The following is a 25,700-nucleotide window of genomic DNA, read 5'->3' as shown; positions in this document are numbered from 1 at the left end:
AGTAATAAATCTCACATATAGTAATATTTTTTCAGTCATATGTGACTTAGGTGAGTGAACATGTGTATACAGACCTTGTATTTAACGTCATTTTCCCTTAAATGAACCATCATCAGCGGTGTGGGAGCTCAAGAGAGACACGAAGCTCTGACTGACAGCCGCTGAATCCACCGGTGAACTTTGGGGGAGGAGCCAAGCAAACTTCAACCCAGCAGCTGGGTTACACAAAAACTACCCAACTCTCTGTAAATAACCCAGAAAAATGACCCAACAGCGGCAACCCAGCGCTTGGGTAGAAAAAACAACCCAGCGTTTTTTAGAGTGTAATAACAGAGACTAATAACAGGAGTTACAGCTTTTAGTGTTGGACTTGTTTTACACAAATCAGTCCACAAACTGATCCACAAGTTCACTCAGCTCCTGATTCTGCATTGACATCAGATCCTCTCCCTGATGAATAAGGTGGCGGCTTTGCTCTGTGGCAGAGAGAGAGGCAACGGCTAAGGAGCAGCTCAGTGCTTTTGCACTTACCCGGCTGTTGCAGACGATAGTTCACTGGCGCGACTCGTTCCACAACGGTTAAGGGTCCTTGAACGTGAATGTAGCACTGGGGAGAAGGAGCAGTACGCGATCGCCCACCTTAAACACGCGTGACTGAGCCAACTGGTCATAGGCCTGCTTCTTCTTCTCTTGTGCCTCTTGCAGGTGTCGTCACATGAAAGGGAGAACTTTGTTGATATTTGTTTGAAGATTCTGTACAAACTCAATTACAGACCTGAATAGTGAGGGCTGCTCCTCAAAGGCTTCCTTCTCTTCCTTTAAAGCACACATCACATGAATGGCGTACCTTGGTCTGTGAGTACTTCTTTGGGGAGGCTGAAAGGGTACGCTTATGATAGGCAGTGGAATTAGCAGAGCGGGGGCGGGTTTAGCAGGTGCTGTACACTGACCGGTGGGACAGTCCTGACAGAAGTCGCGTAACTCCACATTAAGCCCTGGCCAGAGAAATCTGTCCTTTATTTTCTCGATAGTGTTTTGCACCTCCCAAGGTGACCTCCAAAGGGTGTGGAATGGTCCAGGTGCATCACAGTGTGGATTTTAGCCTGTGGGACGACCTGAGATCACATTCAGATTCACATTGTTTGGTATGATTATACATATAAGTTATTTTCTACAAAGAGATATAAGGCTGGCCGGGGCTGCAGGGCGTCACAACACACTCTTACAAGTGAAGCGCACTCTTACAAAGATTCTAAATATCTACAGGGAAACCTTGGATTACGAACATTAATTCATTCCAGAAGTGTGTTAGTATTTCAAAACACTTGTAAATCAAAGTGAATTTCCCCATAAGAAATAATGAAAACTAATTCGGTCAACAGCCCAAAAAAATTAATAGATAAAAATAATTAAAACAAAATATGAAGGAAAAATAAAACAAATTAACCTGCGCTTTACCTTTACAAAGAATCGCGAGAGAGCAGTGTGTGTGTGTGTGTGTGTGTGTGTGTGTGTATGTGGTGTGTAGTGGGCCGTGGATTTGCCCGTGGCATTACAGTTAAAGCCTTGCATTTAATTATGAGAAATTCTTGACTTTGGAAAAACTTGGAAAAGTAAAGATGTAAAATTGCGTCAGAGACAGAAGCGTTGTTACATGGAATTTGTCAGAGTGGAAGTTCTTTAGTCTTTAATAGTCTGGTCTGAGCTTTAGGCAGAGATCACTCATGTAAGTAAGGCACTGCACATAGCAGTCTCACTGGACTGAAGTTTTCAGAAATAATTTTCTCTGCACATCTAATGGCAACTAAATGAGCTGCTTATTCAGAGTTCAGGAGGAAACACCACCGGAAACGGAATTAATTAATGCTGTATTAATAACTCTAATAATAATTATCAATGCTTCCTTTAATTTTTCCTGATACAGATAGAAATGTGAATGAACGTGGCGATGCTCAGCATTTTCATTCGATATGAAGTGTCTTATTCACCAGTTGATCACAGATGTGTGTTACTGCACCGAGTATTTAATTGTTTAATTATAAATTATTTATTACTCACTATGTTGTTATTTTAATATAAATATTAAACTTTTAGCTGAACATCTTTAAACTAAAAGCAAAGAATGAAGCTATTCTGTCTGTAAATCATAAGTTTTCCTCATTATATTTTATCTAACATTACATTTCTCTCTGTTGTTTCACGCGACACCTTCAGCATGGGTAAGTAAATAACTCGACTTCACACTAATGATAAACACTGATATTTTATGAACTTATCACATGTACTAGATTTTAATCCAGAAATAAAATAGAAACATAAAACTATTTTCAGATGATGTTTATGTGAAGGACTCTGATCAGTAAGTGAGATTCCACTTCCATCAGTCAGCTTCTTTCCCACAATGCACCTGTGTGTAACCCCACTGCACTGCAATAATGTAGACAGAGACGTTTACCATGTCGAGTAAAAGACACAACAAACATGTAACATATAACACACACCACTGCCAGACTCCATCAGAATCTCATACAGAATCATATAAGAATAAAAATATAACATTTCCCAGGATTCCTCTGGATGGAACAGTTGTCTATTCTGCAAGTGTCCAAGTAACATACAGTATCAGCATTTTTGTATTTTTTCATAAGCTGTGACTCATAATTGTGTTCTTACTGGAACACAGAGTGACATGACATTTCCTGACACTTCACAATAAACATAAATCAGAGCTTTAACAGTGTTCAGTGCTTGTAGACAGAATAATTGCCATCACTCGCTCTGCATAACAATCACACCATATTGTGAAAAAGCATTGAAGAGTTGACTCGGCCTAGCGTTTAGTCTCTTTAAGCTAACAGTAGTAAGCCATGTTAATGCACACAGCATAAAGACAACCTGACTGAACTGAGAACAGAAGTCCTTCACTTCATTTATAAAACTTCTATAATAGGAGAGAGGGATTTAGGAGTGAAAAAGAGAAAAACAGAACGAGATCACACATCTTCCCAAGTCTACTGCGACATATCATATGCTATCGTAACCAATATATAGACGAGGCAGTAGCAAAGCACATCATTCTGTTATCTGTTCAGTGTTTTTACATTGATAAATGTCTGTGTTTTTAATTAAAGGATGTGGGAATCTGATATTCTGTATATTCCTTTATGTACTAAAATAACACATAGATATATTACAGAATATTTAACTATAGATTTAAAATACACAGGGGGAAATGCACATATACTGACATACTGTATATTGGTAAATACATGCAGATATCAGAAAATAGTATTTTCTAATAAATCACAAGATATTTCTGTTCCTTAAGGGGAACTAGCGGTATATTAGCACAATGCTACATTATACAGATTTACTGTGCGTGATGACTGATTGTTGTCTAGTTTTCCACTTTTTTATTAAGACACACATCAGCTGTGTTTTAACCAGAGTAACAGTTACTTTCACATTTTCACATGGAACAATTCACATTTGTAATCATGCATTAAATCTTCACTCTCTATTATTTACTTTCACAGATTTGGGTTGGTGAGTATAAAGTCTTTTCTCTGATAGTGATGTGTTGATGCTGCATGAATAATATATTTATTGTGCAGATGAAATAGATTGGACTGTGGTGTGCAATAGCACACACACACACACACACACACACACACACACACACACACACACACACACACATATGTTATTAATTTATTATTTAAGGCAAAAAAATTTTCATGTTAATTTGTTAGATTTCATACAAATCTGAAAAAATTATAGCTGAACATTTTTAAACTAAAAGCAAAGAATGAAGCTATTCTGTCTGTAAATCATAAGTTTTTCTCATTATATTTTATCTAACATTACATTTCTCTCTCTTTTGTTTCACACGACACCTTCAGCACGGGTAAGTAAATAACTCGACTTCACACTAATGATAAACACTGATATTTTATAAACTTATCACATGTATTAGATTTTAATTCAGGATTTAAATAGAAATATAAAAGCATACACAATCATATAAGATTAAAAAATATATTTTACAAGTGTCCAAGTACGATATCAGCATTTTATTTTATTTCTATAAGAAGTCAGTCATAATTGTGTTCTGATATTCTGTATATTCTGTAACACGGGTCTCACGAGGGGCTGAACCACACATAAATACTCTGCACTGTTCAGAACGGGCAGGTCCACAGGCTGCTACCCCACGGAGTTCTGAACAGGCCGAGGCGCAGCCAGGTAGACACGCGGTTGCCAGGCAACACTGCAGTAAGGTAATCAGTGTGAACACGAAACACCTGGTGACGTGTTTATTTAGGGTCTGATACCTCCGCACTAGGTGTGATCATTTAGGTAGCACCGGTACGGTATGAGGGCCAAAGAAAGATAGAAAGGAAGATAGACAGAGCGTTCTCAAGAGAGGGAGAGAGGCAAAGATCCAGCCTCTGTCTTCCTAAGACACCGACGTTAGAGAAAGAGAGAGAGAGAGAAAGAGAGCAACACGCCTCAGTTTCCTCTCTTATAAATCCTCGGTAAGATCGAAGGCCCAGAGAGGATCTAAAGTTTATTTTTAGTTATCAGAGCCCCATCTGTTCTCGTGTATTTTTGTGTTTTCAGTTCTTTTTTGTTTCCTTTTTCTAATTAATAATCCCACGCCATCTCGAAACGGGAAGGTCTTCCCATCCGCATCATAAGCACTTTCACAACCTCTGTTTCATTCACCCCCTCTGAAGCCCTTCGTTAGGGCTCTTATAAACATCAAAATATCTCATGGTGCGGCTCTCCATACCGCACCACGCAACATAATCCTTTATCTACTACAATAACACATAGATATATTACAGAATATTTAAGTATAGATTTAAAATACACAGGGGGAAATGCACATATACTGACATACTGTATATTGGTAAATACATGCAGATATCAGAAAATAGTATTTTCCAATAAATCACAAGATATTTCTGTTCCTTAAGGGGAACTAGCGGTATATTAGCACAATGCTACATTATACAGATTTACTGTGTGTGATGACTGAGTGTTGTCTAGTTTTCCTGTTTTTTATTAAGACACACATCAGCTGTGTTTTAACCAGAGTAACAGTTACTTTCACATTTTCACATGGAACAATTCACATTTGTAATCATGCATTAAATCTTCACTCTCTATTATTTACTTTCACAGGATGATGATGAGGGTGAGTATAAAGTCTTTTCTCTGATAGTGATGTGAAAATTGTGCAGATGAAATAGATTGGACTGTGCTGTGTGTTCAGAGTGCAATAGCACATAGATATATGAGCATCATGAGCATAGTGTAGTGAACACAACAGACTGTGATCGCTGGCAAAACATTCATCATGCTGTTGTCTAGTTTGTCATTAGTGTTCTACACACACACACACACACACACACACACACACACACACACACACACACACACACACACACACACAAATCAGACCTACACACTGATATTGAGAGATTAAAAGCTGAAGGTTTTTATTGGATTGTAATTTCATAGTAATAACCCCTTTATAAAGTTACTAACACTGACTAATATTACAAAAAGTCACACACACTAATATTACATTTGATCACATGCTTTCCTTATGGTGTGTAATGTGGTGGATAATTCCTGTGTATAAATGCTTCCTCATGCTCACAGAGCCCAGCGTATGTCCAGGACATCTGGGAAGAATAATGATGTATTGATGTAATAACCTGGTCATTCAGTACATTTAATTAGATGATTTTTGTTCTGATTAGCCTCATTAACAAGTGGTTTTCTGATAGTCACACAGCTGTTTAGTCCCAATCCTGTGAGATCTGTGATTTCTGATGTAATATTTCTGGGGATTTTTAAAAAATGATTTAACTTCTCCAAGTGTTTGATATCTGATCACGTTCGTTTATGATTTTTTCAGTTCATATTTTTTTCATGAAGTTTACAGTTTTTTCTTTTTTGTCCAGGTAGTGTACTGTATATAACTTTAGTGAGAGAAGTGAGTTAGAGAGTCCACGCTAGATAATAGTGCATGAAAGAGATTATAACAGAATGTGAGTGAGTGATTCAGTAAATTTGTTTCTTACAGAGTTAATATGATAAAGCTAAAGACATTTCTTTTCCAAAATCAGCAGAGAAACAGAAGAGAGACAAACTAATGCAGGACAAAACGTATTTACTGAGAACAGCCACAGAATGTTTATATCTAATACTTTTCCATATAATACAGAGACATTTACTAAAATTACCAAAGTATTTTTAGGAATCTAATCAAACTTTCTTTGTTTTTTTGTCAGATGATCAAGTAAAAGACATCTGGGTTCATCAGGTGAGTAAACTGTACTAAACTATTAATGTTCATAAATTTCTTACTGATACTAGCAGCTTAAAAACATCTTAAATTGTTATAATAAGTCTATTACCCAGTGATGGGTTACTATGGTTACAGCTCACAGTGATGGTCAGAAAAACTATCACACAACCATTTTATTAAAATCTGTAGAGCAAATTTAATGTCACTTCAGAGAACAAATCCATGATAAACTCTCAGTGTCTGAATTGTGTTGTGTGTTTTAATCATGGCTGACTGATGGTCATGAAAGTATAACAAACAATAAAAATAAAATATTTAGTGTCGCAATTACAATAAAATAACAAAAAATAGTGTATAATGTTAGGCATATCACCTGTCTCACACACACACACACACACACACACACACACACACACACACACAGTAATGTAAACAGAGAAACACTTCATGTTTATTTAACACTTTATTTACATACAGTATGGAGTCGGGTATAAAACCTTCACACTGATTTATTCTCTTCCACAGAGAGACAGAAAATGGACAGAAGATGAGAGAATGAAAATGAAGATCTCGGCTCTACAGACTGGTGAGTGTGGAAGGAGCTACAAAAGTAAACACACCTGATCATGTGTTGTACAGTAAAGTGTTCAATAGTGAGATCTCCAGTAAGCATCTGAAACTCACAACTTTTTTTTCCACACTCTCTATTATTATATTCTCTATTATAAACATTATTTAAATATTATAGAGAAAGCACACAGAAAGTGTTTATGGAGGAGGAAAAACTTAGTGATATTCACTATGCACACTTAACTTTTAATATCTGTAACTATGAATTAATCTAAGTCACACGTTTTAAACTCAAGGCACTGGGTCCAAACACACCTTAAATGGGATTCAGTGATTGATGTCAAATCGTGAAACACATCTGAAACACATCACCCAGTGTACAGAGCAATAAATACAGTCTGCTGGGGAAAAGAGAAGATGAGAGAGAGAGACTGGAGACTAAGTACATGTCAGTTCCTAACAGAGACAGTCCTGTGTGAGTTCTCCATGAATCTCCTAATGTTAGATATTTTTGATGCAGCATCAGTATAACTAATGTTATCACTTGATATTTCAAACACTTGTTTACTTTGTTTTTCTCTTTTAAGACTCGGCCCTACTTTTAATGCCTAGTTTAATAGATGTTAATTACCAGAAAAATATATTTAAAAATAAATAGTTGTAGTTTATGGGCTGTTACATAATGTTAAATAATGCTTACATGTACTGGGTGTGATTTGAGTTTGACATCCTGCTCTAAAGCTGGCATTCTCACCCAGTGGGGCGTGGCTGTTGTACTGTTACATTAGAATATCAGAGCGCCGATGGACACATCATCAGATAGAGACAAATGTTTTGCCACCAGCTAGCTAATGTTTGGACACAGTTACAAAATGGAGAACTTTTTGAAATAAAACTATGATGTGGGAGATAAACCTGTGCTAGAGAATGCTCCAAGACATGTGCTGTAATGTATTCAGTGACGTTAAATACATTAATTGTGTATTTATAGTGGCAGGCAGTGTGTTGAATGTTCTGAAATCATGTCAAATGAAGCTAAAAAACCATTAAAGCTCAGAGACACTTAAACACAAAGCACCCAAGATGTGTTGGGAAGCCAAAAGGACATTTTCTAATGAAAAGGGTCGTGTTTCTGGCACAACAAAAGGTCATCACAATATTAACAGTGCAGTCAGAAGCGTTGTTGAAAGATAGTTATTTGGTTTCTGCTCATATAGATGGAGCTTGTTTTGTATAACGGTTAAGATTTGTGCAGGGAGTTAATGGGGAACCCACTGCAAACACAATTCAGTCCATACCACTGTCTACTGACACCATGAGCAGAAGAATTGTTCTCATGAGTGATGACATTGAATGTCAACTTGTGGAAAGAATAAAGACACACCTATAATTTGCCATACAGGGGGACAAGTTCACTAACGTAAGCGACGCTGCTTTATTGTTAGTTTTTGTTAGATTCCACATGGACAGTAATTTGCGAGAAGATTTTTTTTTTTGCAAAGAGCTTTACACAAGAACAGTGGCTTACAGATAATGTTATGAGTTACGTTGATGATTTCTTCACTAAAAAAGGGCTTGATTGGAAATACTGTAATAGTGTTTGCACTGACAATAAGCTAAGATGATGACAGGGATACATCGTGGTGTTGTAAAACAGATCCAAAATAGAACCTCTGACACCAAGTGGACACACTGTCTCTTACTGTACATAGGGAAAGTCTAGACATAAAGCAGATGTCACCAGAACTGCATGAAGTCATGAACGTGTCTTTGGAAATGGTGAACTATATCTATAAAAATGCACTGAACTCGAGGTGTTGTGCAGCTCTGTGTGAAAGACTAGATGCAGATCATCTGCAGTTCTTGTATCACTGAAATATAATGGCTTTCAAGAGGACGTGTGCTTAATCACCTTTTAGAACTAAGAGAAGTTATTCTTTGAAACAGAAGAGTCAAGGAGGGATGATTTGTAGTTTTACTTTTCAATGGACAGACAGCAAAGAATTGTTTGGTTTTTGGACCCTTTATCTGTGGATTCTGCTTCAGAAGACATGATTCTGTTCACTGTGTTGGAAGATGAACTGATGGATGAATCAGCAGACAGCAGGCTGAAGCTTCAGTTCAAACAGGTTGACCTTTATTCATTCTGAATACAACCTGACAGTCAGTGTCCATCCATGTCAAAATGGACAATCACATTTCTGTTCCCTTTTACAACCACCTGTTTATATCAGTCAGAGTTTCCACTGTGACTGTCAGAGAATCAAAAGCACAAAACAAACTGAATACAACATTGAGCGATACTCTGCATGTCAGCCTCTCACCCGTCCCACCTAGGCTTGATCTCCTTATTTCCAAGCAAGTCCAGGTGTCTCACTAGTGGGAAATGGAATATTTATTTTAGTCGTTACAGCTGACGGTGGCAAAACACATTACTGTCTACTTTATTTTATTTTTTTTCATGTTATGCTTTTTCTTTATTTTGGGCTTTAAATTTCAAAAGGTTGAGAACCCCTGCTCTAAAGCATGTATTATACAGACATTAAAATTAAAGCCTTAAATATTTAGCCAGTTTTAAACTGACCTACATTTAGGTATATAAAATGTGATGATATTATAATAAGTAAGAGTGTGAAGGACCTCCCTGGTTTTACTATAATAAAATCTATCAGTCAATGTTTCTAATTAATTAAATTGCTCACTTTAGTTTTTCTAATAAATAATTTTAAATTGTAATTTTGGCTTTAATCATAATAAGCTGTACTTCTGTAACTGATGACTGGTTATGATCACATTAATCATTCAGTTCACTCCCCTGCTTAATATTTTAAAGAACTGAAGGGAGCATTAAAATCACTGGAACATAAAGACCAACAGCTGGAGGATTATAAAAGACAAATAGAGAATAAAGATACAGAACTGAGAAACAGAGAGAAAATCATCGAGGAGAAAGACGTACAACTCAAAGATACAAATACAACACTAGAGAAGACGAGTAAAGAGCTAGAGGAGAGAGACAGAGCTCTACATGAGAGAGATCAACAACTGAAACTGAAAGACACACAGATACAGGAGACACAAATACAAGTGAAGGAAAAGGACAACAGACTTGTGGAGAAGGAGAAAGAATTAAATGATAAAAATGAAGAGCTGAAGATTCTAAAAGAACGTTTAGAGACTAATGAGAAGACTCTTTCTGAGAGAGACGCAGTGTTGATGGAAACAAATAATAAACTTCAACATGTTACTGAACAAGTTAAAGAGAAAAACACACAACTGGAGAATATGAACAAACTGCTGAGTGAGAAAGAAACACAGATAAAGAACACAGATAAAGAACTGGAAACCAGTAAAAACAAACTGGAGACACTGAAACAGGAGTTGCAGGATGAGAAGAGACAACTACAGGAGATGATGATCGTACTGGAGCAACAAAAAAATGAGTTATCAGAAAAAAACAAACAGCTTGAAGAGACAGAGAGACGTCTAACTGAGAGAGAGACACAGCTAATGGAGAGAGACAAACAGCTTCAGGAGAAAGACAAATGCCTACACTCTAAAAAATGTTGGGTTGTTTTTTCTACCCAAGCGCTGGGTTGCCTCTGTTGGGTCATTTTTCTGGGTTATTTACAGAGAGTTGGGTAGTTTTTGTGTAACCCAGCTGCTGGGTTGAAGTTTGATTGGCTCCTCCCCCAAAGTTCACCGGTGTATTCAGCGGCTGTCAGTCAGAGCTTCTTGTCTCTCTTGAGCTCCCACACCGCTGATGACGGTTCATTTAAGGGAAAATGACGTTAAATACAAGGTCTGTATACACATGTTCACTCACCTAAGTCACATATGACTGAAATATTATTACTATATGTGAGATTTATTACTGTTACCGTGTTAAGGTTACACTTAAACTTTCAGGCTGGTCTGAGGTAAGATAATTTAGCCGACAATAGCTGCTATAGTTAGCCAAAGAACCCCACCTGTGTCTGAAGGAAACGGATAAGATGTCTGGGTTTTTTATCTTTCTCTGTAGAATGTTTGCAGGGTGACGAAACTGTAACTGTAGTATTAGCATGGCGCTAGTATTTAGTTAACATTAGAACTTTATTAATCTCACTGTTTGAGACAATAAAATGCTGGGGTGTTACAAAACACTGTCCCTCTCACAAATATACACACCTGCTAACCCTCCCGTTTTTCACTAGCTAGTAATTTACTCCGCGGTTAAAATTCGTCCGCGTTTTTCCCGAGTTATAACAATATTTTACACCTTTCTCCCTTTGGCAAGTAGTATGTAAATATGACTGCTGCATGTAAGCTAACCAGGTAGCCCTATTTAACCAAAGTTGCTTGTGACTCAGACTAAATTAACTATCAGTCAGCTGTACAGATAACTACTAGATGGAAGTATTAATATTTGGGTGATTGTAATGTGCCAGTATGAACCCAGCTATGACAATGCATCTCCTCGATAATTAGCTTAAAATCAACGCAGACCACAAGATTAACTAGTCTGACTAAAAAAAATATATATATAAAGCTTATATAAATAATATAATATATATATAAAGCTATATATCCCAAAAGCCATGCTTATTCTGCTTATTTTATTTAAAAAAAACTTGCAAAACATCAGCATACATTGGAGGGAACTTCTGAGGTGGTCAGTGATTGATGGCACGGTCGTTCGAAGGGTTCGAACAGTTCTTTTGTTTCTAGGCTGTCGGTCAAATATCTGTTCACTTGCAATGGAAGCACAACATTTAGGGGCAACATGCAAGAGATTTCAGCATCTCGACATTATACTAAGCTGTTTATAAAGTAGACGCTGTTTGTTTTTTCATTTTGTAATCTTCCTCGTGTTTACCTTGTACTGTACAATGTATTTTTATTTTTTTAAGAATTGCTGTAAATAAAACACATATGCAGTTGATTTACCAGAAAGGACGTTTCTGTTTTTTTGTGTGCTAAACTAAACTTCAGGGTCAAGTAATACCGATTTTACTTGATATATATATATATCTATATATATAGTTTGAAACAAAAATGTGGGGAAAGATTAAGAAACACACTGAAGCGGAATCTGAACGAAACAATGCTGATAAATTCAAGGTTAGATTAATATATAAACTGATTAATATATCAATAATAAGATTAATATATAAACTGGTCCACTCCGTGACCGCTGAAATCCGACAGACGGTAATTGGATGTTTACCAAGGGCTCAGGAGAGGTGTGTGTGTGTGTGCGCGCGCGTGCGCTGCAGCCTGTCCCCTTTTCAGCGGATTTTTCCGCTACTGCAGATGAGTTTAGCAACTTTATATCAACAATATATTTAAAATATACATTTTAGGAATATATTAACATGTGCAGACAAATATGAGGGTGCGCTGCCCCTCTTGCCCTGCGTAGAGCCGGCCTCGATTACACACACACACTATATATATATATATATATATATATATATATATATATATATATACAGTATATATATATATATATATATATATATATATATATATATATATATATACACACACACACACACACATATCTTTACACATTTGGAATCTGCATCCACATTTTCTGTTGCATATATAGAATTTGTTTCAGCTGAAACTCATGATCAATGATTAATGATTTGGCTGAAACTAATTATCACTAGTACCCCAATGTAGTGATAATTAGTTTCAGCCAAATCATTAAAACTAACAATAGACTATGGCACTCTCCTTTGAGGGGATATGAAGGTGTTATTCATTTATTTATTCTCTACAAGGGCGCTAACTACATAGGCCAAGTTGTTCTTGTACTCTTGTACTCTTATAAAAATTCTACATATAAACAAACAAAATACAGCTATTGTTCTCAAAACAGTGAAGTTGTTCAGCTGTTTAGTGTCACTATGTCATAACCAGTGAAACAACGTGGACTCATCGCTGTGCTTGTTGTAACTGAAAAAACGCTGCAACTGCTTCAAAGTCTTTCCTCTCCGTGACCGCTGAAATCCACGACACCACGTTAGGCTACATCTTGACTCATTTGCATATCGACGGTGATTGGATGTTTACCGAGGGCTCAGGGGAGGTGTGTGTGTGTGTGTGTGTCTGCTTGTACTGTTATAAAAATTCTAAATATAAACAAACAAAATACAGCTTTTTTTCTCAGAGGTTACCGATAAAGTTGTTCAGCTGTTTAGTGTCACTATACACTCAGTGTAGTTACCGAAATCTTTGGTTTAGTTCTTATTGAGTGGCCACTTCCACATTTCACTCGCTTTTATTACATGAATCTTATGTGGGCATAAACAGTGAAACATTCCGCAGGTTTATAATACACCGCGGCCAAGTGAACCACGTTCCCGAACGAAACGAGTCATAATCGTGGCGTTTGCTTCGGTTATGACATAGCATAGTTTATTATCTGCTGTGGTAGATCTGATTTATTCAAACACATTAATAAAGCTTTATATCCTCAGGATGGGTCATTGCATTTTTTAGAGATAATTGCAACAGAATTTTTAAACAGAATGAACAAACTAATGAATTTTCTCGATTATCAACGCCAGAATGAATGGCGAATTGTCAATATTTCACGGATATATATATATAAATATATATATATATATATATAAACTGCATATATGGAATGAAACCTAAGATAGTTACATATACGCACTGAATGACGCATAGATAGTATGCGCGATTCCTTGCGCCATCTGCTGAGAGAAATGAGAATCGCAGGTTGGAAAAGACAGGAAACGGCATGACCGGCGCGCAGCTGTCAGCGATTTCACGTATATAAGAGCAAAATAGCTTTATACTGGCTTTTACTGGTGCGATTTTGAAAATGTAAGCATACAGGGTGATTAAGCTTACAGAACTAGGAAAAGTCATGGAAGGAGAATCCTGGATTTGATCGAGTGTGAAGTATTATTTTTTTTTTACCCCCTTGCGGTCAAATGACCGCTGCTCGGCGCTTCTAGTGTTAATGATAAAGATATGAAACAGTGTTATAAGCTAACCAAAATGGAGCCAAATACATATTAGCAACCATAACAAGGTGAAATGCATTAGAACATTTATAAACATCTGTAAACTCCATAAGGCATTAGCTTAGCCACCGGGAAATATCATGTTTGTGCTACATAAGGCAGCATGTTAGCATGATTTACCTAAACTATGTAAATGGCATTGAAAGCCAATGTGTCACACAAGCTGACAAGAGCTAGCTGAAGTGAGGAAAATATTTACTAATATTAGTTTAATATTATCAGAATAAAAGTTATATAAGACTTAATAACTTACCCAGTGTCATAGCATATCCTCTGTTGGATCTATTTTCTCTTCAAAATGCTCCCGTTCATCATCAGAGTCTTTTTCTCAGGTAAATGTAAACTCCTTCCACTGTCCAGAACATTCTGAAGAGTTTGCTTGGATGTGTAGTAGCGCGTGTCATCTTCCAAACGTGCAGAAAACTGAATCTGTGTGTAAACTCAAGCCTGTCTTTGTGTGTGTGTGTTTTTCATGCCGGGGGCGTGGCCTAGTATGTAAATTACCCGGACTGATTTCCGTGTGATGCGTGTGGGCGTGTCCTGCCTCGGGTCATTAGCAGATAATGAAGTGCGACAGAAATTCTGAAAAAAAAAACATTTGTATAACTATAGATAAATTCCATAACATGCCAATTACATGTGATACCAATTTCACGTGTTCGCACGTAAGTTTTTTGCATTTTTATTAGTTAGTTCTTAGATAATAGAAAATATGAGCACATCATGTATGTTGCTAAAGTGAGATATGAGCTAAAATGACCAGATCCTGCCATGAGCTATATAGGAGACATATTTTGTATGTACATATAGGGCTTATATGTGGATATAAAGAAGCAATACAGGAGACCTATATGGCCTGTATATGCACATATATGCACCTCAATTTTGCCTATATGCAGCATATGCATATATACTGCATATAGGCTTCATATATGCGCATATATCCTCATATAGGTGAGGATATATGTGCATATATACTGCATATAGGTTTCATATATGCGCATATATCCTCATATAGGTTCTTTCCATTGTTCAACTGTCTCTTGCTGGCTACAGTGATTACATTCCCCAGTTGGGTGCTTGTTAATTTTAAACAGTGTATTATTCAATCCTGTGTGACCTATTCTCAAATGGGTTATTATATTCTCTTCATTTCTGTTTCTGCTCTCTCTCCTCCCAGCACCAACTTGTTGTTGAATATTATATAAGTGTCTTCCTATTTCAATACCATCCCAGTGTACCCGCCATACCGATTATGCATATTTCCTAATGAACACTTTAGCTTCTGCTTTACTTAATGGAACTTGTAAATGAATCTGCTTTAATTTTAAAGTTTGTTTAGCCAGAGCATCCACCATTTCCTACCACACCAACATGAGCAGGAACCCAAATAAATTGAATTGATATACCCATAAGCTTTATATTTTACAATTTATGCAATATTTCATTAATTATATCCATCCTTAAAGATGATCTGCCAGATTTTATGTTTTCCAGTGCTGAGTAACTATCAGATGCAATAACTACGTTATTCATTCGCTTTTCTTCTGTCCACTGCAGGGCCATTAAAATTGCCAATAGTCCTGTTGCATAAACTGATAAATGATCTGAAACTCTTTTCTTAATGTAGGAATCATCCATTGGAATATACACAGCTGCACCGGCATATCCTGTGTTTGGGTCTTTCGATCCATTCGTAAATAAAAAAACTGAATCTTGGAAATGCCTCTCAATATAATTCCGCACTATATACTGCACTGGAAGTTGTTTGGATTGATTCTTTATTTCCTGTTGTATACTGAGGTCAACGGTTGGTAAGGGGAATAACCAGGGAGGGATAGAGGATATTAAGACTGTATTGCTATACTGTACTTGATTTATTCCTCTATTCCTCGCCTTTGCGTCACCTATCCACCCAAAACTCATAAAATTTGTTACATTATGTTCTGAACAGTCTGTCAATACACTTTTGACAGGATGTGAAACACTTTGTTCCTGGATATTAACCCAATATGCCAACATTAACTTAATTCGTCTTATACCTAAAGGCATTTCTCCCATCTCCACCTGCATAGATGATACCGGCGATGATTTAAATGATCCACTGCAGATTCTTAGGGCTTGTGCTTGCAGTACATCTAATTGTTTGAGGTTTGTTTCTGCTGCAGACATATAGGCAATGCATCCATAATCAAAGACAGATCTTATTAGTGCCCAGTATATACCCTGTAGGGATGCCCTACTAGCTCCCCATTCCCATCCTGATAAACATCGAAGAATATTAATATTTTTTTTTTGCTCTTGTCCTTGATTTTATCCAGTTGAATTTTCCATGCAAGATGAAATATTTTCCATTTCATCAAACCAAACCGAGAAACTTTATAATTTTAACTTGCTCCAGAGGATTCCTATATAATTTCAAAGAGAGGGGTATGCTTTTAAGCCGCCTTGAGAAGCAAGTGACCTGCATTTTTGATACAGATAATTTAAACTCCCATTTATTAGCCCACTTTTCAACTTCCTCTATTGCATTTTGCATTTTTTATGAACATATGGTAAATTACGACCTCTAGTCCATAAAGCGCCATCATCTGCATATAAAGATTGTTATGTTATGTTCAACTCGTGAAAAGATGTCATTTATCATTATGCTGAATAATAATAGACTTCACACTACCTTGTGGTGTTCCATTTTCCACTGTATGCATTCTAGAGTATTCCTCACCTACTTTAACTAGTATTTTTCTGTCAAATAAAAAATTCTGAACCCAGTTATATGCTCTACCACTAATTCCTAAATACTTTAACTTGATAAATAATCCTTCTTTCCAGAGCATATCATATGCCTTTTTCACATCAAAGAAGATAGCTACCACTACTTCTATATTTGTCTGTGCTTTCCTAATGTCTGATTCTAGACATAATACAGAGTCCATTGTATTCCGGCCCTTATAGAATCCACTCTGATAAGGAGACAACAGATTTTTACTATTTAAAAAATTTCATTCTTTCTGTAATTATTCTTTCCATTGTTTTACATAATTGAGAAGTAAGTGCAATATGCCTATAACTACAAGGATCTGATGGGTTTTTCACAGGTTTAAGAATAGGTACTATTATTGCTTGTTTCCATACTGAAGGGAGTTGACCAGTTTCCCATACTAGGTTAAATAATTTTAGTACTTTTCCCAGTGTATTATCTGTCATGTTAGCCAGCATTTTGTAACACACTCCATCTCTTCCTGGAACGGTCTGCCGAGCAGTTTTGATTGCTCTTTTTAACTCAAACAAGTTTATAGGCAAATCTAATAAACTATCTGACATCTCATCTTTCTTTACCAAATTTGGATAATTTATTAATGTGCTACTCCTACACTGCTTTGCTTCTTCTGAAAGATTATCTGAGCTATGAACTTTCTTAAATGTTTTTACCAGAAGTTCAGCCTTATCTAAATTCGTGACAGCCATTTTGTCTTTGCCTATAATCACTGGTAACTCATAATTCCTTCTAATCCCTCTCATTTTCCTCATCATATTTCATACATCTGACAGATTTACTGTTCTTCCAATACTTTTACAGTACTGTTTCCAAAAAATATGCTTTTGTGTTTTTATTGTTTTCCTTACTACTGCCTGGGCCCTTTTATACTGAATGAAACCCTTATAGAATGCTGCTTTTTAAGTTTCTTAAATGCTTTATTCCTTACTTTTACAGCTGCTTTACAATTATCATTCCACCAGGGTACATTCTTTACATGTCTTATTCCTGTTGTTTTAGGTATAATTTGTTCAGCTGACTAAATTATTTTATTAACTAACTTACTATTGAATACATTTATGTCCATCTGGTTTTCTCCTTGCAGAGTCATACATCTGTTTTCACAAATTACTCGAAAGACTTCCCCATCTACCTTCTCCAAATTCCATCTAGGATTTTTCTTTTCTTTTTCATGACATATTTTTGTACCAACCATAGTCACTACCGAATAATGATCACTCCTTATTGTAGTATATTTGTTTACATTCCATGTAGTGATCCCTGCTATAACAGAAGAGACAAATGTTAGGCCAAGTGCAGTTTCTGTATTTTTTTAATACTGTTATATCGTGTTTTCTCTCCATTATTAATACACACCAAGTGATTATCATCAATGAATTCCTCAATTATTTGTCCATTCACGTCAGTATTATTACTTCCCCATAATGTATTATAGGAATTAAAATCACCCACCACACTATTTTGTCATGTAAAGAACCTACAACAGCTTCTAAAACAACTTGACTTAATTTTTCACATGGATTATAATAATTAACAATGTCTATGCTCCCTCTTTCAGTCCATATCTTAGTTATAATTGATTCATATTCTTTATTTATTTGTTCTACCTTATATTTCATCCCATTTTGTATAAATGTTGCTACTGTATTCCTCCTCCTCCACCAGATTCTCTATCTCGTCTTATACTATAACCATTTATTATTAAATCCAACTGTGGTTTTAATCATGTTTCCTGAATACATATTACATTAGGTTTCATTGTTAGCATATCTATTTATTTCTTAAGCTCTTGGCCATTTGCAATTAGACTCCTTGCATTCCACTGTAGTATGGTCAATAACATTAAGAAGATCCAACACATGCCTAAGAAGACTGTGTCTCTTCAATAAGGGAGTCTCTTACGGTCTCCCATTGTAGCTCTTTAACATCTAGATATTTCTCTGCAGATTTAACAATTATTTTGATCCTTTCATTTCTGCTTTTTGTCTGTGGTTGTGGTTCTGAGACATGTTGTGAGTTTTGTCATCAGATATGTTCCTAAATGAAACTCTACTTTCTATCGCGGACAACATTTTATATATATATTTACATTTATATATATATATATATTATATATATTTACACACACTACCGTTCAAAAGTTTGGGGTCACTTTCTACCTTTCTTTTTATTTCTTTCTACATTGTAAAGGAATGCTGAATCTCCTTTGAAAAGTTTATATTGAGATGTGTTTGCTACTTCTTCTTTGTCTTTCGGCTGTTCTCTTTAAGGGTTCCCCACAGCGAATCATCTGCCTCCATCTAACCCTATCCTCCGCATTCGCTTCTCTCACATTAACTAACTTCATGTACTCTCTCACTGTATCCATAAATCTCCTCTTTGGTCTTCCTCTAGACCTCCTGCCTGGCAGTTCCAACCTCAGCATGCTTCTACCAATATATTCACCATCTCTCCTCTAAACATCTCCAAACCACCTCAATCTGGCCTCTCTGACTTTATCTCCAAAACATCTTACATTGGTTGTCCCTCTGATGAACTCATTCTTGATCCTATCCATCCTTGTCACTCCCAAGGAGAACCTCAACATCTTCAGCTCTGCTACAGTACCTCCAACTCTGCCTCCTGTCTTTTCTTCAGTGCCACTGTCTCCAAGCCGTAGAGCATTGCTGGTCTCACCACCGTCCTGTACACCTTTCCTTTCATTCTTGCTGATACTTTTTTATTGCACAACACACCTGACACTTTTCTCCACACATTTCAACCTGCCTGTACCCGCCTCTTCACCTCCTTTGAACGCTCTCCGTTGCTCTGGACCGTTGACCCTAAGTACTTAAAATCCTGCACCTTCTTTACCTCTGCTCCCTGTAGCCTCACTAGTTCCTCTTGGGTTCCTCTCATTCACACACATGTATTCCGTCTTGCTGCGGCTAACCTTCATTCCTTTACTTTCCAGAGCATACCTCCACCTCTCCAAATTTTCCCCCACCTGTTCCCTGCTCTCGCTACAAAGCACAATGTCATCTGCAAACGTCATAGTCCATGGAGATTCCTGTCTTACCTTACATCTGTCATCCTGTCCAGCAAACAAAAAGGGGCTTAGAGCTGATCCTTGATGCAGACACTGTTACACCTACAGCACATCTCAAATTCAAATTAAAATTTTTATTTGTCACATACTCAGTCATACACAGTACGATATGCAGTAAAATGCTCAGACAACTGCTCATGACCTAGGAATAAAAGAATATGAATAGGAATAGGAAATAAATAGAGCTCTGGTTATAGGAGACTCTATAATGAGACATGTGAAATTAGCTAGACCTTTAGGGGCGCCAGCGGCAGTGGTTAGGTGTATCCTTTAGGGGCGCCAGCGGCAGTGGTTAGGTGTATCCCGGGAGCCAGAGCACCGGACATAGCAGGTAATCTTAGGGCTCTAGGACAGCACAGGTTTTCCAAGATAGTGGTACATGCTGGAGCTAATGATATACGCCTTCGTCAGTCAGAGGTTAGTAAGAATAACTTTATAGAGGTGTTTAAATTAGCGAAGGCGATGTCCGATGGAGTAGTATGCTCTGGTCCCATCCCAATGAGACGTGGCGACATAACTTACAGCAGGTTATGGTCGCTGAACCGCTGGATGTCCAGGTGGTGTTTTGAAAACCACGTGGGCTTCATAGATAATTGTAAGACCTTTGAGGGCAAAACTGGCCTGTTAGGGCGGGACGGTGTTCATCACACTCGGGAAGGTGCTGCTCTCATTTCTTGCAGTATAGCTCATAGTCTCAGAAGAGGCCTAGTTAATCTGTGACAATCCAGAGCCCAGGCCAGGGAGCAGACAGACAGGCTAAATCAACCGTCTGCTAGCTGCATAGAGTCGTCACTCAGGGTTCATCATATTGAGACTGTGTCTGTTCCCCGAGCTAAAAACAAATTTAGAAAAACTCAGAAAGTCTGTTTTAGTAATTTAATTAACATAAAGACCACAAACTCAGATCACACTGAATGCGCACCCGGCACCTCTGATCTGAAGCTAGGACTGTTAAATATTAGATCTCTCACATCTAAAGCATTTACAGTTAATGAAACTATCACGGATCAGGAGTTTGATATACTCTGTTTAACAGAAACCTGGATTAAACAGGATGAGTATGTAGCTCTAATGAAGCTAGTCCTCCTGAATACAGACACATACATCAGCCTCGGTTAACTGGTAGGGGAGGAGGCATCGCAGTTATTCACAATGATAATTTGACTATTGTACAAAAACACGGACACAAATTTAATTCATTTGAAATTCTTTATAGTAATGTTACGTCCTGGTCTAGGGTCAGGCCGCAACAGACAATAAAAAGGGGGGGGGAACAAAAAGAGCGTCGACTCCCTACTTACCACTATATACAGGATATTTACACAGTATACAAAGTTATGTACAATGGGCAATAACAAAAATCGAGGTCGAAAAGGGCAGCAAAAGTCGATACACAATAATTCCAATATAAACAAGCAAAACACCATAAGTCAAGCAGTTGTCTCTCGAGCAGCAGGTAGGATGGCGTTTAAATACTGCTGCACAAAGTGCTAGTCCAATGGCAACACAGGAGGCGGGAGTAAGGCACACAGGTTCAGGAAGTGCTTGTCCAATGAGAGCAGGCAACATAGAAAATAATAGAGCAAAGATTTGTAATGATTTTTGACTTGAAAAACGAGCATTGTCTTAGTTTACAAGCACCAAATATCATGTTTAACGCATGCACTTCTTGTTTTGACACCGAGCGTCACGTTATCACAAGTGAGCCAACGGTTTTTCTCTCTTTTGCAGCAGAATTGTAGGTAATCGTCTCTCCTGCTGGGTGAATACACACACACACACACACACACATACATTAACGGAGAGACCATTTTTAAAACCGTTTAAAAATTAGCAAAGGAACATCGCTAGTCACACTCGCGTGAGCGCATACTAACAGGATCACTACTGTAAAGTAAAACAACAACAACAACGACAAAAAACAAATTAAACAGCTCCTCACCTTTAAAAACAGTCGCGACAGAGAAGAGTTTGTGTGTTTGTTTGGCAACCTGAGAGAAGGGGAGCTGTAAAGCCGAGACCTATCGTCTCCCCTGCTGGGTCTTAGTGCTTGCAGTGTTTTTGAGTGCGCATCTGTGTGTTTGTGTCTGTGTAAGGCAGATAGTTTGTGTGTTTGTTTGGCAACCTGAGAGAAGGGGGCTGTAAACGCAAGCGAGCCCCCCTTCAGCCCCCCTTCTCTCAGGTTGCCAAACAAACACAAACTCCTCTCTGTCGCGATTGTTTTCAAAGGTGAGGAACTGTTTAATTTGTTTTGTTGTTGTTGTTGTTTTACTTTACAGCAGTGATCCTGTTAGTATGCGCTCACATGAGTGTGACTAGGAATGTTCTTTGCTAATTTTTAAACGGTTTTAAAAACGGTCTATCCGTTAATGTGTGTGTGTGTGTTTGTGTGTGTGCGCACATTTTACACACACACACCCTGCTTGCACAAACGAAAACACTTATCTGTCGGGATTTATTTAAAAAAAAATTTAAGGTAAAGTGCAGGTTAATTTGTTTTATTTTTACTTTATATTTTGTATTAATTACATTTATGTATTTATTTTTTGGGGCTGTAGAACGAATAATTTAAGTTTCAATTATTTCCTATGGAAAATATAAATTTGGTTTATGAGTGTTTTGGAATACGAGCCCGCTTCCGGAACGAATTATGCTCGTAATCCGAGGTTCCACTGTATATATATATATATATATATATATATATATATATATATATATATATATATATATAATCATACGTCAGGGACGTAACAGTAACATAAGTGTATTTAACTATATTAAGTCAGCTCAGTCGATTCCGCTAATTGTCATTTACAGACCTCCAGGGCCGTAATCTGAATTTCTTAGTGAATTTGCAGATATCCTCTCAAACCTAGTCGTTTCTGTAGACAAAGTGTTAATTGCTGGAGATTTTATTATTCATTTTGAAAATCCAGAAGACCCTCTGAGAACAGCATTTATGTCCATACTGGACTCGGTAGGAGTAAATCAGTGTGTAGTAGGACCCACTCATAAAGCAGGTCACACTTTAGATTTAATAATATTATTCGGATTAAGTATAATAAATTTATTCACAATTCCACTATCTGAAGTTATCCCAGATCATTATCTTGTCTCAATTCAAGTGTGTCACAGTAATAATGTACGCACAGCGACGCGCTACCGTATGAAACGTACATTCACATCAACTACCAAACAGAGTTTTATCAGTAATCTCCCAGAGTTCCCAACATCGATTAGATCACTGTCTGACCCCACAGAACTCGATCAGGCAACTGAATATTTAGAGTCGACATTTCGCTATACCTTAGATAATGTAGCTCCAGTTAAAAGAAAAATTATTAGAGATGAGAAACTCGCTCCCTGGTATAACGATCACACGCGCACTTTAAAACAGACCGCTCGGAAATTAGAACGTAAATGGCGTCAAACTAAATCGTTAGTATTTCAAATAGCATGGAAGGAGAGCATCCTGAACTATAGAAAAGCTCTTAGTGTAGCTAGATCAACATATCTCTCCACTCTTATAGAAAATAACAAAAATAATCCTAGATTCTTATTTAATACTGTAGTCAAATTAACCAGAAAAAAGACCACTGCAGAAATCTCCACAACAACATCATGCAATAGTGAGGACTTCATGAACTTTTTTAATAATAAAATTGTAAATATTAGGCATAAAATTAAGGTTTTGAAACCGAACAATGTAATTGATGCAGATGTTAATCTAGCCATGTCAGATCAGAACCTAGAATACTTTACTCCCCTTGAGGAGAATGAACTAATTTCACTCATCTCTTCTGCAAATTTATCAACCTGTATATTAAATCCTGTACCGACACATTTTCTTAAACAGATAGTACCAGCAATAACAGAACCCTTGTTGAGAATAATTAATTCTTCACTCAGCATTGGTTATGTTCCAAAATCTTTTAAATTAGCAGTTATCAAACCAATAATTAAGAAACCTGACCTCGACCCCTGTCAGCTGTCCAGTTACAGGCCAATATCAAACCTCCCCTTTATCTCTAAGATTCTGGAAAAGATAGTAGCGGAGCAGCTATGCTCATATCTACATAGAAATGGCATACATGAACTGTATCAGTCAGGATTTAGGCCTCATTACAGTACAGAGACAGCACTCGTTAAAGTAGTAAATGACATCCTATCGGCCTCTGATCAGGGTTGTGTAACTATGCTTGTATTACTCGACCTCAGTGCAGCTTTTGACACCATTGATCACGCTATTCTTCTTCACAGATTAGAAAATGTAGTAGGAATTAAGGGTACAGCCCTCTCCTGGCTCAGATCCTATCTGACCCATCATTATCAGTATGTAGACTTAAATGGTGATTATTCTGCATGTTCTCTAGCGGAGTTTGGCGCTCCGCAGGGTCCAGTTTTAGGTCCACTGCTTTTTTCCCTTTACATGCTTCCTTTGGGCAACATAATCCGTAAGCATGGAATTAGTTTTCATTGTTATGCTGACGATACACAGTTATATGTCGCAGCAAAACCTGCTGAAAAAAAAACAGCTTACTAAAATTGAGCAAAGTGTGCAGGACATAAGAAATTGGATGCTAATTAACTTCCTTCTGCTTAATCCGGATAAGACAGAAGTTCTAGTCATAGGACCGCATACAGCTAGGAGTAAAATTTTAGATCACACCGTAACTTTAGATGGCCTTTCTGTTCCATCAAATGCAACAGTGAAAGACCTTGGTGTGATTATAGATTCCAGCCTTTTATTTGAAGCTCATGTAGATAATATTACCAGGATAGCATTCTTTCACTTTAGAAATATTGCCAGGATAAGAAATTTATTGTCGCTAAACGATGCAGAAAAACTAGTTCATGCTTTTATCACCTCTAGGTTGGACTATTGTAATGCCTTACTGTCTGGTTGTTCAGCTAGATGCATAAATAAGCTAGTCCAGAATGCAGCAGCGAGAGTCCTCACTAGAACCAGAAGATATGAGCACATCACCCCTATCTTATCTTCACTGCATTGGCTCCCTGTGAAATTTCGCATTGATTTTAAAATACTACTCTTGACATATAAAGCATTAAATGGTCTCGCCCTGCAGTACCTGAGCGAACTGCTAGTGTCTTACGATCCCCCACGCCTACTTCGATCAAAGGATGCAGGCTGCTTGTCAGTACCGCATGTTATGAAAAATACAGCTGGGGGCAGAGCTTTTTCTTACAAAGCCCCAAAATTATAGAATAGTCTTCCAAATAGTGTTCGGGACTCAGACACAATCTCAGTGTTTAAGTCCAGGCTAAAAACCTATTTATTTAGCCCAGCATTTTTATAAATAGATTTGCCATAGGTAGAGGAGCAGATCTGGGGGACTCATGGACGTAGAGTATTATGGTGAACTGGTATGTTTGGATAATGTCTTCCTCACTCTCATTGATCACTCAGGTTTGCTGACGGAAAGGTGATTGTTTGCTTTACATCTCAGGAAGCCCTCATGTTTGTATTTCCTTCTGGCTCTCCTTTTTAGTTATGCCGTCATAGTTAGTCCTGCCGGAGTTTCTGCTTGCACTCTACAGTTAATATACTTTCACATTATACATTGTGTGACTGTGACCCTACCTAACTGCATCTCTCCTCTTCTTCTCTTTCCCCCCCTCTTTCTCTTCCCTCTCTCCTTCTGTCTCCCTCTTTTACTCTTTCTCTCTCTCTGTTGAGCTACACATGTCGTTCCCGAGCTGCCAGTGATCCAGACTCCCTCTGCCCTCCGGACCTGTCTGACCCATCCTGGTGCCCCGCTTCTGGCTGAAGATCTCGTCTCATGGATGCCCCGTGTGTCTCTCTGGGATGCGTCTGGTGTCTGGGGATGATTCTCTCTACCTAGAAAATGGTTCTGGCCTTGACTGGTGTTG

The 25,700-nt window shown here is 37.5% G+C and overlaps 1 protein-coding gene across 1 annotated transcript; it reads left to right on the top strand.

The window, feature by feature from the left end:
* The first annotated feature begins 6,855 nt into the window (after window positions 1-6,855).
* On the top strand, window positions 6,856-10,921 carry LOC128512078 (interaptin-like). The gene is made up of 2 exons (XM_053485207.1): window positions 6,856-6,911; window positions 9,729-10,921. Exons 1-2 carry the CDS (start codon window positions 6,881-6,883, stop codon window positions 10,538-10,540), a joined length of 843 nt encoding a protein of 280 aa, XP_053341182.1. The 5' UTR covers window positions 6,856-6,880; the 3' UTR covers window positions 10,541-10,921.
* The last annotated feature ends 14,779 nt before the right edge of the window (window positions 10,922-25,700 follow it).

This window comes from Clarias gariepinus, chromosome 24 (assembly GCF_024256425.1).
Source record: "Clarias gariepinus isolate MV-2021 ecotype Netherlands chromosome 24, CGAR_prim_01v2, whole genome shotgun sequence".
NCBI classification, from domain to species: Eukaryota; Metazoa; Chordata; class Actinopteri; order Siluriformes; family Clariidae; genus Clarias; species Clarias gariepinus.
This window is presented reverse-complemented; position numbering and strand designations above follow the sequence as displayed.

Bases quoted from the DNA above. Each gene is read 5' to 3' on its own strand.
- LOC128512078 (XM_053485207.1), top strand. From the start codon at position 6,881: ATGAAAATGAAGATCTCGGCTCTACAGACTG. The intron at 6,912-9,728 runs GTGAGTGTGGAA...AATATTTTAAAG, and splicing joins GATCTCGGCTCTACAGACTG to AACTGAAGGGAGCATTAAAA.